At 38.2% G+C, this 16,882-nt stretch overlaps 2 protein-coding genes across 2 annotated transcripts in view; one reads left to right on the forward strand and one right to left on the reverse strand.

Moving 5' to 3' along the window:
• Window positions 1-2,260, reverse strand: part of rnaset2 (ribonuclease T2) — a 7,602-nt gene extending 5,342 nt beyond the window's left edge. Inside the window, exons 1-3 of the mRNA XM_005915122.3 lie at window positions 2,105-2,260; window positions 1,275-1,352; window positions 1,105-1,159 (exon numbers count right to left, since the gene is read on the reverse strand). Of these exons, the coding sequence (XP_005915184.2) occupies window positions 1,105-1,159; window positions 1,275-1,352; window positions 2,105-2,208 (237 nt within the window). The 5' untranslated portion in view covers window positions 2,209-2,260. The remainder of the gene's footprint in view (window positions 1-1,104; window positions 1,160-1,274; window positions 1,353-2,104) is intronic.
• A 2,156-nt stretch (window positions 2,261-4,416) lies between these two features.
• The window catches only part of myom2b (myomesin 2b), a 29,542-nt gene continuing 17,076 nt past the window's right edge, over window positions 4,417-16,882 (forward strand). The window contains exons 1-14 of the mRNA XM_005915121.2: window positions 4,417-4,744; window positions 6,523-6,626; window positions 8,283-8,340; window positions 8,484-8,638; window positions 10,141-10,227; window positions 12,117-12,205; window positions 13,396-13,446; window positions 13,647-13,811; window positions 14,215-14,376; window positions 14,585-14,726; window positions 15,322-15,521; window positions 15,939-15,992; window positions 16,231-16,358; window positions 16,595-16,778. Coding sequence (XP_005915183.1) covers window positions 6,544-6,626; window positions 8,283-8,340; window positions 8,484-8,638; window positions 10,141-10,227; window positions 12,117-12,205; window positions 13,396-13,446; window positions 13,647-13,811; window positions 14,215-14,376; window positions 14,585-14,726; window positions 15,322-15,521; window positions 15,939-15,992; window positions 16,231-16,358; window positions 16,595-16,778 — 1,558 coding nt within the window. The 5' untranslated portion in view covers window positions 4,417-4,744; window positions 6,523-6,543. The remainder of the gene's footprint in view (window positions 4,745-6,522; window positions 6,627-8,282; window positions 8,341-8,483; window positions 8,639-10,140; window positions 10,228-12,116; window positions 12,206-13,395; window positions 13,447-13,646; window positions 13,812-14,214; window positions 14,377-14,584; window positions 14,727-15,321; window positions 15,522-15,938; window positions 15,993-16,230; window positions 16,359-16,594; window positions 16,779-16,882) is intronic.

Below are 16,882 nucleotides of genomic sequence, written 5' to 3' on the forward strand. Positions count from 1 at the left end.
GTGTCGTGTTGTGTTATATGTAGTGCCGACGTAGGACAGTTTTCCAATTTCATTGTACTACTGTACTATGTATGACTGTGCAATGACAATAAAGAGTTATCTTATCTTAATACTCAGGCTGTGATCACATGAAGGTGGCCATTAACTTGATAAGCTGACCCAGGTTTTACAGTCTATTTACAAGTGCATGAACGGGGTGGCATTGGCACCAATCACGATCACAAACACGGACAGGCTGAGTCTACAAAGGAGAGTAAAACTAATAGAAATGTATGATGAGGTTAAAGACAATGCAGACTGAGTATAACACAGCTCACCAATCAGCAGGATTACAATTACAATGTCTAATTCAAAAAATGAGCTGTGGAGTAGTATAGTATTAATTCTTTGAATTTTTTAAACTTCTGCATCATTACTGTGACCCCTGTCCCCTCAAAATAAATAAATAAATAAATTAATAATAATAATAATAACTTGCACAATAAATGTTTAAGGAACAAATTGCACAAATATGGCTGATGGGATACAAATGAAAAAAAAATCATACAGATTATAATATTATTTTCATTTTTTAAATAAAAGGACTTTTCTAGCAATTGTTTCAAGGGCTTAAGGTGCAGTTGTGGTAAAACTGTTTGCAGTCAACACGAGAAAGTCATTGTGTTATGTTGTGTCTACGAGAGCTTTATTACTGATCTACCGATGAAGAAAAGACTTCAGCTGCTACTGAAAAACTAGAACACGTTCTGTATCATGTTAGATACATAGTGTTACCCAGGTAAGAAGTGATACTAACCCTGTGTTTTCATAATACTGACCTTGAAACTACTTTGATAAGCTTGAATCAAACCCAGCATACTTCAAATGTTTTGGAAAGGAACCAAAAACTAAGAATGGAACAAGTGAAATATGAGGCACTTGGCATTAAATAATGACACTTTAAATTAAAAAAAAAGTCAGTCAGCAGAGTTCAATCTGGGTGTGGCTGCCATGAGCGCACTTTTTCCTTTTTTATATAAGGTTGCTTCACTTGGAAGACAGGAACTGGTTCTGCACAACTACAATAACTAAAGGGCAATGATTTCATTAATTATACAAACTCACCGAACAGAAAGTGGTTGGCCAGTGATGGGTGAGGATCATTTTGGTCCACATGTGTCTGAAATATAGAAAGATTTCTTAAAAAACAAAAACCAGGAAAACAAATTCAGTCTATCGTTACATAAACCTATACGTTCTAATGAACCACCTCCTAAGTGTTTGTCTGTACTTACTTGGATGAAATTATGAAAGATGAGGACATGGTTAGGACCAGGCATATCAATAAGGGGTAGCAGAGCCTCATGGTTGTCCTAAAATAAAATAGCAGGTTAGTCAATAAATGGCAGCTTATATGTAAAACTAAACATCTACATTACATTTTACATATACAGTGTGGAATCAGTAAGCACGCAGCTTTGTGGATTCTGATGAAAATATGTAACTGACACACACAAACAATCAAAAAGCACAAAATAAGACAAAAATATTATCCCGGCAGTTTTTCTGTCGCTCTTCAAACAGATATAAAATGCTGTTTAAATAACTTCAAAGTTTCACAAACGTATTAACTGGGCCTGTTTGGACAGCTACTTTAATATCTGTTTGTTGTTCCTGGTATGAAAAATACAGTCGACAGAAATGTCTATCAACACAAATATTGTTAAAAAAAGTATATATACACACACACACACACACTTGTGGGTCTTTTATTGACTCAGTTTACCTATATGTGAAACTATTCTGATTAAGGGAACAACCTTGCCCTCAGACCAAACAAAACATTTGGAAGCCCAATGTAAAATCGTCTGGAGTCACTGCTGTTGTTAAGGAAATAAAGAAATGGCGACAGAGAACTTTTAACGACCCTTTTACTCGGTGTGATTAGATTGTTTACGGTACTAGTTCACATTAACCAAAATTAGCTACAGTAGATGCATTTGCAAAAACTATAATCCTAGCTATCGACGTTTAAAAACAATCATTTAGCGTGAAACGCCCGACTCTTTTATGTCAGCAAAAAGATCGTATTACACACACATAACATATTTTTAAAATCTCTCACCTTGCGTCAAATACGTCACAGCCGAAACTCGCAATAGTTCTCAAATGTGAAACAGTTTCCCGAACAAATAGCTTCTGTCGGTTAAAGTACTTCACACGGTCCATAACCGACAGCCCATTGTTTGTTGTTTATGTTCCACATCGCGTCACTACCTACCTGTTCACTTAGCCAATCAGAAGCGATGCTCCGCTCATGCGTCATCACGCAGCAGAACCGGTGGCTTCATTTATTCTCCGGAGTCTGCCGGTGATATTTTCAAATGTGGTGCGTTGATTCAACAGTGTACAGACGTCCCTATCCTCCAGTCAAAAATATGTTGAATATATCGTCGTCATATTAGAATCACTGTACTAAAGTATTACACAGTCATTAGCATTACAACTTTTTCTGCCTCAGTGTTAACCATGAGGTTGATCATTGAGCTAAAGCGAAGACAAAACAGAAAGAAAGAAAAAGAAATATAGGCATATTTTGAGTTTGTACAGACACGTTTTACGGATATTATTGAGACAAAAATCAAAACAAGAACACAAAAATGAATTATTCAATCTGAGTCATTTTATTTTCTTTAAAACATATTTCTTGACAGCCTGGTGGATTGAATATGCGTGCTTATGCTAGGCTTAGAAAAAAACCGGGGAGTTTACTTCACATGTCATTTGCGACTTTGTACATTGACATCTGCTTGGGATTTTTTGACAAGTTGGCACCAGCTATGCAGAACACGAAAACGGAAGCGTGTGACAGCTAGTCTGCGGATTAAAAAGCCCAGAGTGAACACGCGAGAAAGCTGATTTACTCTGTCAGCACCAATTAATGCATGTTTTCAACAGAAATTGGTCAGTATTGGCAAAACTGTCTTCAACATAAAGTAGGTTAAATGTACTGTATACAGTACGCTTCTCCTGTTACTTTTCACTTAGCATCTAAATGAATGGGCCAGCCATAATAAATATGAGGCCCCATTATTAGCCAGTGTGTCAAACTAAAGGTATGGAAGGAACATTTCTAATTTATTTCACTCTTGTCTTTTCAGGCTGGCTGTTAAAAAGTATTTTCCATCATAAACAGAGCCTGATTAGACTCCATATGTCTGCACTGTCTGTTTTTAGCTTTCAAAATCTGTTTTTCAGCCTCAGTGTTAACCATGATGTAGCAAAATGATCAGGGAGAGTATAGTACTAAATAACCAACAGGGGGCTCTTTTCCTACCACAAAAGCTTATGGTTTTGTTTTTACCCCCAGCACCACCACACAGATAGACACAGACACGCACACTTTTTTTCTGTAATTTCTAGACTATACTTAAGCCATTCTACTTAACTAGATGAGTCACAGAATATTTAAACAGTTATTATTATTATTTATACTGAACCATGGCTTTAGAGATTAGAGGTCAGGATAAAGGGTATTATTGACTGTCTGCTTGACATGGTGATATGTAATAATATTGAAAAAAGCAAGGACTGGTCTTTGGGAATTCATCTTTTTCATGAAGAGTTTAAAATTAAGGATTATGAAATTTGTTTGTTGCACAGGTCAGTTTTTCTTCATTTCAGGAGCTGCTGATTGATAGAAAAATTTGACCCCTGCAAATAGAACTTGTTAAGAACAGCATCTCTCCGGAAAGCATTAATCCCCAGTCACATCAATTTTAAACTGACTAGGTGTTTGTCTAAATCAGCTTTTCTTGTACTCTCATCTTTTGTTTGGCGTATTCATTCTCCTGTCTATGTCATCAGCACCACGTGAAACCACAGCCATGCCTCCCTCTCCCCGTCTTCCCTTTTTCCAAATGTGACTTATGCTGTCCTCTCATGTGATTTTGTCTCAGATGTGAAATGTGTTTCAAAGCTCCTCCACTGTGTCAGGAATAGTCAAGCTGTAACTGTAGCTATTTTTATAAATAGACCCTGGCCAAAGTTCAGCATGTGGCACAGTGTCTTAAGACATTTCTCAGCACAGAATGGTGAAAGACCTTAGAGAGGGTCTAGTATTAACTAATATGCAGCTAGATTTAGATGTAGCTATAAACTCATGATCCACCGTATCCAGCCATTGTAATACAGAATTTAAATCTGTTTTCCTCAGTTTGAGTGTGCATGTTTTAAAAGCTCTATAATGATGCATACAGTGACACATTTTATTATTCATTAACATGTTATTGTGGCATGGTAAAACTCATTAGTTAAGTGCTACTTGAAAGCTCTCCATACTGCTGTCTAGTCTGTGGGGCTAAAAGTGCTGCTGGTGAAAGTGTGGTATTGCCCCCCCTCCCAAAACATAGCATCACTGTTGTCAGATTCTCTGCATTGTCTGTGTGCTCTCGTATACTTAAATAACTCATTATTAAGCATGCACCATTAATTTGGAATACCAAAAACAAATCGGTTGGCTTCCATTACAAAGTGTAATGAATAAACTCTATTATTCAAATAGTTTACTGGTTCCAGTAATTATGAGTCTTGAAGGATACTGGTTATATATAGGCAGCTCTGTCTCCTTTTAAGGCCTCACGGAGAAGCAGGTGGGGAACAGTTGAAGACGGGTGGTGGTTTTGTTGGCCCTGTACTTGGTTTAGGCTGACTCCCTGTGGATTCAGCTTGACAGCCGAAGTCGCTGCAAAGGGAATCTCAAGGGGTAAGAAAATCAATTTTAAATTCAGTTTTATGCTCCTCTCTCCTCTGGATCTGCAGCTTTGTTTCAAATCCAAGTATAGCTGGTGGGATCAGTGGGATGGCATAGAGAGAACAGACCGAGGCACAGCCAAGAGATGTTTCTTGCTCCTTAGTCAGAGCTATTAATGATACTCAATGTGATGAGTGATACTATATATTAATTTCATTTTATTATGAATATTAATTACTGCATTCGCGATATGTGGTGATTCATTTGGCGTGAATGAGTGACCAACAGAGGGCTGTCTGTCGGTGTGCAACGCTTGGACTTTAAATGTGTTGGTTTCATGTATACTTGAGCTCATTTATCCGCTAACAAAGATTATGCCTCAAGTTAGAAAATGTACAAGCGCTTGAGCCAATGTTGAGCTACTGTATTGTTGCTACCACTAGTTTTGCATCTAGGTAGAAGTGTTTATGGTCAGACTGGAGAAATTCAAAGGCTTGCATTGTTCTGACTGAGATCTATAAAGTTTTACAGCTACAATTGAGATGTTTGGGTGTTACGTGAGGTAACACCCACAGTATGTTTGCTAATACCAAATAGTCAGACAGTTACAGTAAGACTGTGGTTACCCATTTCAGGGAAAATATAATGACTGTAAAAGGGCAAAATACGAGTGATGGACATAAATAAAATATTGTGCTTCATTATTCAAATGAGAACGATTATTTTTGCTGTCTGGGGATAGAGGTTGGAGGCAAGGGTTTTGTTTTGTTCTTTTACTGTGGCTGACTTTCTGCTTGGAGGATCGCTTTGGGCCAATAGAAGTGATGCATACAGTGACACTGAATCTTAGCAGTGTGTTTCAAAGACATGGAAGTAGAAATGTTTTTGCCGGTGCAGCACGTCTCAGTTGCCTTCAGGGAGGGAGGCTGGGCCGCAGTATCGCTTCACGTTTCATCTGACCTTATTTCTGGTCCCTGAGGACTATGAGGTGATGCAAGGCAGTTATACTCCCCTGTGTGTGTGGATGATGTAAGACAAAGCTACTGTATTCTCTTGCCTTGAAGTCCACATCTACTCTGTTTATATGAAACACACAACAAATGAAAAGGACTTCAGATTATACACGAGACATTTCCTGAAATGTTCTTAATAATGAACGTTTTAAATAAGCTGGAGCCAGACAGCCGTAAGCAGCATGCACATAGTTGATGACACATTTAAGGATGCTGAACTGTCAGTGATACGTTTGTATGGCAACATTTTCTTTTTCTGTGTTTTTAGTGTCAGTTTTTACGTCCCTATCATCAATAATGGATTAATGCCGTGCTGTCTTAGTCACGTTACAGTAACTGGCTTCCTTTTTGTCTAATTTATTCAAATTATATTTATTGGCAATTGTTAAACACACAAGCCATTACTGCTATCAAACTGGTACCACACTCTTGGCTGCAGCTGTGCTTCAGTTGCTATTCTTATCCATACTTGTCCATGCCCTTTGTTTACATTTGTGCCCGTGTGTTCCATCAATATAGTGTCATCTTGTCAGTCCTGGAGCCGACAGTCAGCTATGTTTATGAATTTGGATGTCGGGGGAATAATGCAGACTTCAAGTTTCCAAAGTTTAGGAGTGTTTTTTTTTCCTTTTAGGGTCGAGTAAATAAAAACATCATGCTGAAATGTAATTGGAAATGACTATTTTCAAAATTTCAAGCATCTCTTCAAGAATCGTTCAGTGTTTGTCTTTGTGATTGTATGCATCAATCTTGTAATGTGTGGTGCTGGTCCAACAGGTCAATATCTACGGCATCATCATGTCAGCGTGGATCAAACGTGGAAGTTACAACCATGAATACCACCACAAACAGAGCCAGTATGTGGTTAAAGAATATAGCAGGTACCAAGAGACTCTGTATTATTTATAGTTTTAAGTTACTTAAATTGTCCTAATAATATTACTAATATTAGATGTGTAACAGTAGTAAGGTTTTGTACAACTAAACCTGCAAATGAAGCCATGTAAGCAACAGACGGACTAACCAACATAAAGACTCTGAGGTGGTTAGTAAAAGCTTTATGAAAAGATTTCATACTTGATTAAGGAACTCCTATGAGTAAGGAGGATTTTTCATTGTAATTTTCTTGTTAACTATATGGTGAGTTTCCTAAATTTGATTAGGTTTGATAGTGTAAATGAATAAAAAGGCTGCTACTGTAAAATCTGTCCTTAAATTAGTGATTTTTCATATTATTAGTTACCATTTCTGTTTTCATGTCTGCTTGTGTGTATGTGTGACTCAAAAAAGAGTACGAACAGGTACTCTGGTTGCTTTGTTCATTCTTTACTGAAACTATTTAAAAAGATTTATTATTTCCATTCCCTACTTATACTCAAAATTATATTATTTTAGATAAAACAGCCATTCCAGGTGCATTTATACCACTAAAAACAGAAGAGATGCATGAATATGTTCCCTTTCCTTCCTCATATGTTTACCCAATCTCCTTTAAAGTGCACCACAAAATTTGCATGTTTAGCTATTTTAAGGCAAATCTCTGTGTGACACAAATACTAAGAGTCACTCCCGGTCAAGGTCAAGGATAGACTCATCTCCCTGACTTAAAATGCTGCATTGCTGCTCCTGCCCCAGATGGCAGATCACCGTACCAACTGTTGTTTGTTGCTGCCAGCTTTCAAGATCCCCTTGACTTTAGGGGCTGAAGGGCACTTCTGGTGGCAGTTGTGGAGTTACTTTTTGTCTGAAGGGTTTTGTTTTGTTTTTTTGAACAACAGCAATGAACAACACTGCTATGGAGTATCCATAATGTTATATACAAATAATATTACATCAGACTTTAGCCAGGATCTTATATATTTGGCAAATAAACTGCTAAAAGTGAGAGTTGTGCAATGGCTGTGTGATTAATCAAGATCTAGGCAAGTTTAAAAAAAAAATACACACAAAAAAACTGCAGGTGTCGAGCAGTGAGGTGATAATCTGTAATTTGCCCTCTGTACAGTGTGACTCTTAAGACTCTGACAGCCGTGATCACACTGCCAGAGGGGTCATAGATTCACAGATGAGTGTATGTTGATGGCCTGTTTATAGCTTCCTGTTTAAGGTCATGTTTAGTTGTCTTTCCCCATCCTGCATTATTCCCATAATTATTGCCTGTGTTTCAGGGACATAAACTGGGAAGCATGCATAAAATAAGTTAAGGCTAAAACCTTTCATTCTGTAGTATTATTATAGCACTATATTTATGCTCACATTTCAGGAAGTGCAATGTATGTTTGGTAGGTCAGTACTGATTAATGAGTAGAAACATGCACCATGTCCCACAGTATGGACCAAATACTATGAGGCATTTTTTAAATTACAGCTGGGAAGCCAGTGCTACTTACTGTAAGAGGTTTTTTGGCAGGGATGGTCCACATCTCAAAGTAACTGATATCTTTATTTATTTTATATTAGATGCTCAATTATCAGCTTACAGGGCTCAGGTTTATCATGGTTTTAGGAAACTGACTTATTTTTGTCATTGTCTTTAGTTCTGAGGCGATGGAGGAAAGATATGAGCACAAAACAAAAACCCGCATCCAGGAAGTGGTAAGAATCTTGTAACTGTTTTAATCAAGACTTCTATATTCGTTGTTTAACTGTCCTGTGGATTTTATTAATATTAATGCTTTATAGTACAATGGATTTTAAAATGATCTGTCATATACTGGTCTTATTGTTTGCCTGTCTAGGTAAGAACAAAATTGGATGACAAATATGTGCGTGAGGAGCCCATGATCAGGGGACCAAAGTTCCTGGTCCGACTCAGATCCCACATGGTGTTTGAAAACACTCCAGTCAAAATCTTCTGTACTGTTGAGGGCTTCCCCATGCCTGTTGTAAAATGGTAAGTCTGTCTCTACGTGATTTGTTGACTCTGACTGTCACTGTGGTCTGTATAAAATGAACTTACGTAATTTAAAAAAACAAAACAAAACACCCATGCATCCAGGAGATGTAGCTTCTGACACTGAAAATCCATGATTAAGTTAAAAGTTCCCACTGTCGATATACGACTTCTTATTTGTTAGTTTTCTTTCCATATTTTGCTACATTGTAGTACAAACCAACCACTACATTTTTGACTATTACGCTTAAGTCAGTATGCTAGCAATGGTTACTCCACTGTGTTTGTGACACACACATCATTTTCTATGTATGGGCATGGTTGTTCTTTCATTGCTGTTTCACAGTCACTGGGAGTTCACATGCCAGTTAGGCATCAACAGACCTCTGTGATGGATGCTGAGAATCTTCCTCCTCATCTCAGGAAGGTTTTGAATAATCCCTGTAACACAGTTTATGACCTGTCTAAGGAGGAGTGACTATGCCATGGGCCCAGGGTTTGCCTGGTATGAAATGAGAATGCTCTCCTCATGGGCCTTGTCATAAGTGCTCTCATGTGCATATCTTAGGCTTATTCATGACTTTGCATTCCAGCAGCAGATGGCTATGAATCAACATTGAGGACAGCATATTAAGAAAACAACAAACGTAAAATCACCGAAGTCTTCATTCAATATAGACTGTAGACATTTGGCTAACGCCTTATTCCCCGTAAACCTATTTAAGGGATAGCATTGTCTGCTCTAGTACAGACTGTAATAGCAGATTTCAGAATCAGAATACTTTATTAATCCCTAATAAAATTATGTATGTATGTATTTGACAGTCTTTTAATGCTGCTGCATGTGCAGCATGTATGGCCAGTAACTTGGCTGTCCTCATAGCGATCTTGAGGAAATAGACGATCAGGATTTACAAGTTTCTACTGATTTGCATTATCACCTCACTCGCAGTTGTGCTCATAGTCTGGTCTTTGTGGAGTCAGTCACTCGGCTAGATGAGACAGTCCGCAAGATATTTAACAACACAGTCTAATATAATTAATTACTATCCAACGTGAAAGATCTTTTTAAATTAGTGTTTGGACATAAATGTTGACATTTGCTTCTTGCCGTCTCAAATTGCACCAAAATAAGGCAGGAAGCACAGTTAAGGTCAAAAAATTCTTGTGGGTCAGTTTCTGATTGGATCTTCAGTTCACATCACATGCTGTGGGCATCAAGCTGTGTTTTTTTATGTTTACCGCTGATCTTAATGCTGATGCAGACATGAGAGTTTTGGCTCTCATGAAGTGTCATTCCCAGCTTTTTGTCTGTTGTGGTGAGGCCAAACTACAAGGTAAGAAGATGAAAAGGAAGCCAGTTTTTCAGGGTCACAGGTTTCCATAAAATCCCAAGAATAAACGTAAAAGACCATTTTGTGGTCTTGTGGATACATCATTGCATTCATACCTTTTATTACTCAATGCTTCATGAAGATAGCTATTGTTTTGCTCAATTTTAGGTATAAAGATGGAATGATCCTGGACTTGTCTTCTGGAAGATATCTGGTTGAAGCCAAAGGTGGAATCCACTCCCTGGAGATCCCAAGGTACATTAAGTTCAATAAAGGTTAGAGTTTTTGAACATATTTTTATTTATCTGCCACCAATTTACTAATAGCAGTCATCTCATGGGATTTTATATTGTAAGGTAAAGACCCCAAAAGAGAAGAAAATCCAATAATACAGCAGTCCAGCACAATAATGGGAAAAACGTTTCCCACTATGGTGCATCTTTCTCACAAAGGACTTTTCCTTTGACTTGGAACTTTAAGAATGGGTCACAATCTAAAACTCCCGTCTCTTTCTGTCCATGTCTGTACATCTTTCTCCCTCTCCTTGATGTTACTTTTTTAAATCTACATTTTATAAGACATCCCAACTTTTTTGGAAATGGGTTGTAGTTTGCTTGTACTTGTCTGCTTCTATGTTTTCTTAAGATGAAGTGCACTGAGTTACAAGGCCACTGGTCTCACTGCCCAAATATCGGGATTAAGAATATGTAGCGAGCCATTGGAAATCTCCTCCTCCTTAATTCTTTCAAGCCCCATGCACAAAATTAGATCAGAGATGTTTACCGTCTGTCACCTGAAGGTGTGGGCGGGCTGTGTAGTTAAAGTCAGGGGACTGGAGCTTATCCTACTCTCCCTCCAGTCTGTGGAAGCTCAGCTGTTCAAGTGCTGACCTCAGTGGTACGTGATACTCTGGGAATCTTTCAGGCCACCGCTGTTTCCTTACTTACACACTGTACAGCCAGCAGTTAATACTCCTTGGAGAAAAAACACCCATGAAGCACATCATACTCTTGAGTACTGCATTCTTACCATGACTTATGACTTTTTAAAATAGCTAAATAATTAAAATAACAGTTACCGCAAAACTTTAGCATGGCATTAAGCAGGGTTAGAAATAGACAGCAAGAAGTTATGTTATGTATAGACACCTCACGAGTCCTACACCTATACACTGTATAGCTTAAGTTATTTGCGACTTAATGAGAGTACATTCGCTGTTCTCCCCCACATTACTTCTGCAATTTATGCTAATAACATCCTCTTTCATGACTATATCAGTTTATTAATTTGTCAAGGGGTCAAAGTCTCATGTCACATGCTAAAGGTGTGACATACGATTGTGGAAAAGTGAGCGATATGAGCAGAAACAAAAAGACCACTTAAGTTTTGCAACTTGCCAGAATGGCCAAAGATCTGTAGCTACACTGCTCTAAAGAAAACAAATCCAGTAACCTCTATGTAAATATAACGTAGAGAAAGCTTAGCAGACACAGTGTTTGTGATGAACTGCATTGCAGCTCTAACATATTGGCAGATTATAAAATCCGCCCACACAGAAGATACAATTAACCCCCTGCCCTGTGGCCTTGTTTCCAACTCAAAGGACTATGCACTGAGTATTCTGCAAGCATTACTTTGTTTGTCAGGTGAGATTTGGCACATGGTGTTTCCTAAAAGGAAAGCTGTGGGTCTAAACCAAAACATTCTCTGAATAAGTAAACCAAGCATTGTTAATTGAAGTGTGAATGGGGCTTTACACAATCTGTGCTCTGTCTTCTCCACTGCTGATTATCCCTGGCAACATGAAGCATTCATGTGGGGAATAATTGCTCATTTGGTGAAGTGGATTCATATATGCTGTTGAAGAAAATGCACAGTGGCAATGTGTCAGTAGAGAGCAGTTAGTCCTGTCAGGGCAGATCTTCTAATATGTAGCTCACCTGCTATTTAGGCAGTTTCGGTAATTTCACAGATGACTGTAAAATCCATAAGATTGCCATGAAGTCCCAGAATTTAGCTAAGTAGCCTATGCTAAGTATGACACAGTGCTCAATCACCATTTCGTTTATGCTCTAATCTGTTGCAATCTGTTGGGAAATCTTTTGATCAAAATGCAACCATTTTATGTTTATTCTGTGTTCCAGATGCTCAACTGATGATACAGCTCAGTACACTGCTATGGCTGTAAACCTCCATGGACAAGCCTCCAGTCAGGCCTCCATTATTGTGAAGAGTAAGCCATTCAATCTGATAACCAGAGGCTTTAAGTGTAAAGCAATGGACGTGCAACAGGGTTGCACACGCTGACTCTCATACACACACAAGCCAACCCCCAAACTCTAGACCAGATGCAAGAACGTAAACATTTGTTTATAGTTTAGTGTTGCTAACTGACTTAGCCAAAGTACCAAAACACCCCAAGTCTGCCACCCATTCGCACGATCTACCACTCTTTTGCTACGATCCATAGCTTGCCTCAATCGACTCAATAAAGACTTTGTGAAACCAGTGCTATACTTGTGACACTGAGAGGTTAACTTACATCAGGGACTGTACACTTGACAAGGTGTACACAAACTCTTGATATGGAGCAGGCAACATGCCCAGACCAATCAGAAGAAACCACAGTGATGTGTGAGCAAAAGCGCCGCTTGTACTCCATAAATCAAATTCCAGTAATTATTTAATTGATGCTGCCTCACGATCATATGCTATGCCTCCAAGCAGAGAATATCCAACTTCCTTTGGTAATGATATTTCAAGTTGGGTTGATAACACTTTTGTGATTATTGTGGCAAATAACGATGAGACTGATTGCTGTAAGCAAAAAGGGAACTCTGTGACAGGAACTAGGTCTAACTAGGAAACCATGGACGTGGTTTTACAGTAGCAACCTATTAAGCACAATAATCGAAATACAATCACACCCCAAATCATAACCCACTATTCTCTAAATAGGAAGGCTAATTCACTATGGGACCATATGTTACAAAATCAACCCTAATTGTGCAAAACAGGATTTAAAACTAGCAAATTAAATCATAACTTAAACTTGGGTTAACATTTGTGTCACTTCCCCAATAAACTTCCATACAATCAGACCCCCCACCCAACACAGACACACACACACAGACCACAGGATTCTCCTTTTGCTGACTTTGGCTTCACTTCTGAGACTAGAGGCTACTTCACAAAGTGTCTATACCTACAGCTGAGTGTTTACTATGAGGAGTTACTTGTGCAATTAGCAACATTTCAACAAATTTCATGTAGGGTTATTTTACAATAAATGTTATTCATAAAAAAAGTAATCATATTTAGATGAATCATACAAATCTGTAACTGCACATCTGTATTATTTCAGCTGGCTGTTGCTGCCAATCACACACAACGTTTACTGTTTTTTGTTGTTTTTTTGTGCAGGATTCAAGCAGGAGGAAGAGTCCTGTTCATATGCATGGCTGCCTTATGAAGGTAGGCAAAGTAATTACCTCCAGAGAACATCAGCACTAGATTTTAAAATACTCATAAATTACAACTGTAATACAATTCTATCATTTAATATGAGTTAACATAATATTCCTCTATTCTCCTTTCAAAAGAGCGTGTGAAGCAACATGCTGTTACCACCAGTTCTACTATCTCTTTCATGTTATCTCTCTTCTTTTCCCCAGCTTCTATGCTACCAAAGATCCATTACACTAAAATCCACATTACTTTTTTGGAGATGTTTGGACCAGTGTTCGCTACCGAGGGTGAATCTGCCACCCTTTCTGCTACCATGACCCTGGAGCCCAACCTGGCAAACCTACAGCCTGAGGCACAGTGGTACAGAGATGGTAATTGATATAAAATAGCACTTTATGATACAGTAATTACCCTATAATTGCTAGTAATATATGCTAAATGCCACAGTGACTGCCTGACCCAATCTAGCCGACATGCAGCCAGAGGCACAGCAGTGGAAAAATTAGAAAATGTTATGGACACTATTTTTATTGCCTATTAATTATACCAAAAGCAGTTAAGTAGACTCAAGTAATATCACCCCAAATTTGTGAGCCGTTTCATTTGCTACGTGTGTGCCTGAGGTATAAAAGAAAATTCTAGCTTATTTTTGTTGTATGCAGAAAGGCTTTATTTACTCAAACTTGATGTTTCATTATTTTAGCATTTTATAGTTGAGGTTCATAAGAGTTATGCGGTGAAGCTGAGTCAATGAGCCTGTCTCATTTTTCCTAGACACTCGTCTGTTTGACTCTAAATGGGTGAAGATTGAAACTGGTAGAGGATTCAGCAAACTGACTCTTCCAAATCTCTACAAAGATGACGAGGGTCTCTATACCCTGCGCATGGTCACTAAAGGAGGCACCGCAGCACACAGCGCCTTTGTCTCAGTCGCAGGTAAGATGAGCCAAGCGTTGGACTGGATAAGATTAACGTATTTCTAAATCCAGTTTGGAAACTGGAGCTTAGATTTTATGAAACTGATACGGTTTTGCTGTCAACATAATACTTATTCTACTAACTGCTAATGCTAATTATTATTGCTTCTTATTTCTTATGAATAATGTGATTATTAAAACAATGCACGTCATCACTTCCTGTCTAGATGGTCCTCCTCCAGTCCCTGCTGCACCTGGTGCTCCTATGGACATCAAGATCCATGATGCCAACAGAGACTATGTCATTGTGTCATGGAAGCCTCCTAATACAACTACAGAGGGTCCAATCCTGGGATACTTTGTCGACAAGTAAGAGTTACTGGTATAAACGCCATAAACAGATAAACTGGCCAGCATAAAGACAAACTAATTACTTTAAGTAATCCTATTGAGCTTACTTGAGTATCAAATTACTGTTTTTTTGTCTCAAGGAAGAGGGGCAGTCCATGTTCTCTTTATTGCACATAAAATACACAGCTGCTTTTGTTTATTTCTTCTGTCGCTCATATTTTAACCTAAACAGAGCAGGAATGGGCATGCTCTGCTACCTATTGGCTGCTTTTCATTCTTTTTCAATCTGCATTTTTTTTGCTTAGGAAGCTCTTTTCCTGCTTATGTCTTTTTTTTTTGTCTAGCATCATAATGAACAGATAATTTCAGCACAAGTGCTTTCAGTGAGGCTCCAACAGGTACACTGTTCTGATCTCATATACCAATCAGCATTTTTTAATAATATGGTAGCATACACAAAACATAAAACATCCATTATAAACTTGTATACATATTACTCTTTGCAATAGTTACATGTTTATAATGACTCCATGCCATACCAGTATTTTGTCAGATCTTTCTATTTGCATTCATTTCATTAACTCTGCGACATTCTCATCTTTTCTCTTCTTAGATGTGAGGTTGGAACTGAAAACTGGACCCAATGTAACGATCACCCCATAAAGATCTGTAAATATCCGGTGTCTGGGCTGTTTGAAGGGCACTCCTTCTACTTCAGAGTCAGAGCTGTTAACTCGCATGGAATCAGCAAACCTTCTCGTATGTCTGATCCCATCACTGCAATGGACCCCACTGAGTTTGAGAGGCTTCACGGTGGGTTTAACTACACTAATACAGAGAAATGTCTAAGCTCACCTTAAAAATACAGTGTTTTGAAGTTTTGCCATGTGTCATGTTGTCATTATTGTAGTCACTGTTGTTTGAAATTATAACCGTCTTCTTGTTTCTTGCTAAACAGTTATTCATGTAGAATTACAATCAGCCCTGATTTAAAGCACATAATAAAAAACACATTATGTAACTAAATTATGTCATATTGTACTTATCTCATGCTTTTATTTGGGGGCAGGTTAGACTTGTAAAATACACACTAATCAGTCTATTTTATAGCATTAGATACAGTACATGTTCAGCTCCTATATAAACAACAAATTTGTATTTAAAATGATCTCAAAAAAAGGTCAGTATCAATCACAAACACATGATGATCATCTCATTATCTTCCTGTAGCCAAAAGGCTTGGAGGAAGACTGGATATCGTGTCTTACCATGACGAAGTTGAAGGTGGGTTTGAATTGAAGTTGATACATACATTCTGATGCTCTGTTTAAACTTCAGCAGGTTGTCTTGACCATGTCTCCAAGTTGAAATGCAATGAGTTGCTGACTGGTGATTGGCTGATTAGATATTTGTGTTAAGCAATTGAACAGATGTACGCAAGGAAGCGACTGGTTCATGTATTTGTTACGCCACATACAATATGTATTATATTTTTAACGTTTTCAGTCTTGTTTCTTTGTAGCTGAAGGAAAGCCTCCAGGTGTTCCATCAGGAATTAATGCCTCAGAAACAGACAGGACCTATGTTGTTTTGAGCTGGAAAGCCCCAGCGTACACCAGCAGCGCTCCCATGTGGTACTACATAGAAAAGGTAACAAACAATGTCATATTCTAATTCACTGACTTCCCCCTCAACAGTTGTTTATAGTTTGACGAAGCAGTAACAGCAGTTTTTTTCTCCTTTATATTATGCAGCTGCATTAACTTGTGTGCCTAAACTATTTTTACAGGTCTTCTGTATAACACATATAGAGACAAGCCTTGAAAAAATAAAATACATTTTTAAAATGTAAACAAACTTGCTTCCATGTCTCCGTCTCTCCACAGTGCATGGCAGACAGTGGCGCATGGCAGCGCGTTAACACCCAGGTCCCTATTCGATCTCCTCGTTATGCTGTCTTTGACCTGGCAGAGGGAAAACAATATAAGTTCAGAGTTTTGTCTGCCAACATTTATGGGACCAGTGCGCCATCAGAGCCAACTGGACCTATTCAGACTCAGGAACTCAAAGGTTTGCCTCCATTTTTCCTTTCCTGTTACACAGCAGTAGTGTTTATTATTACCAATTACCAGTTGCAACACCTTTAATTGTATTTCTGTGTTACTTCACAACAA

Source organism: Haplochromis burtoni, unplaced genomic scaffold, assembly GCF_018398535.1.
Source record: "Haplochromis burtoni strain Fernald_Lab_line unplaced genomic scaffold, NCSU_Asbu1 Contig_11, whole genome shotgun sequence".
Taxonomy (NCBI): Eukaryota; Metazoa; Chordata; class Actinopteri; order Cichliformes; family Cichlidae; genus Haplochromis; species Haplochromis burtoni.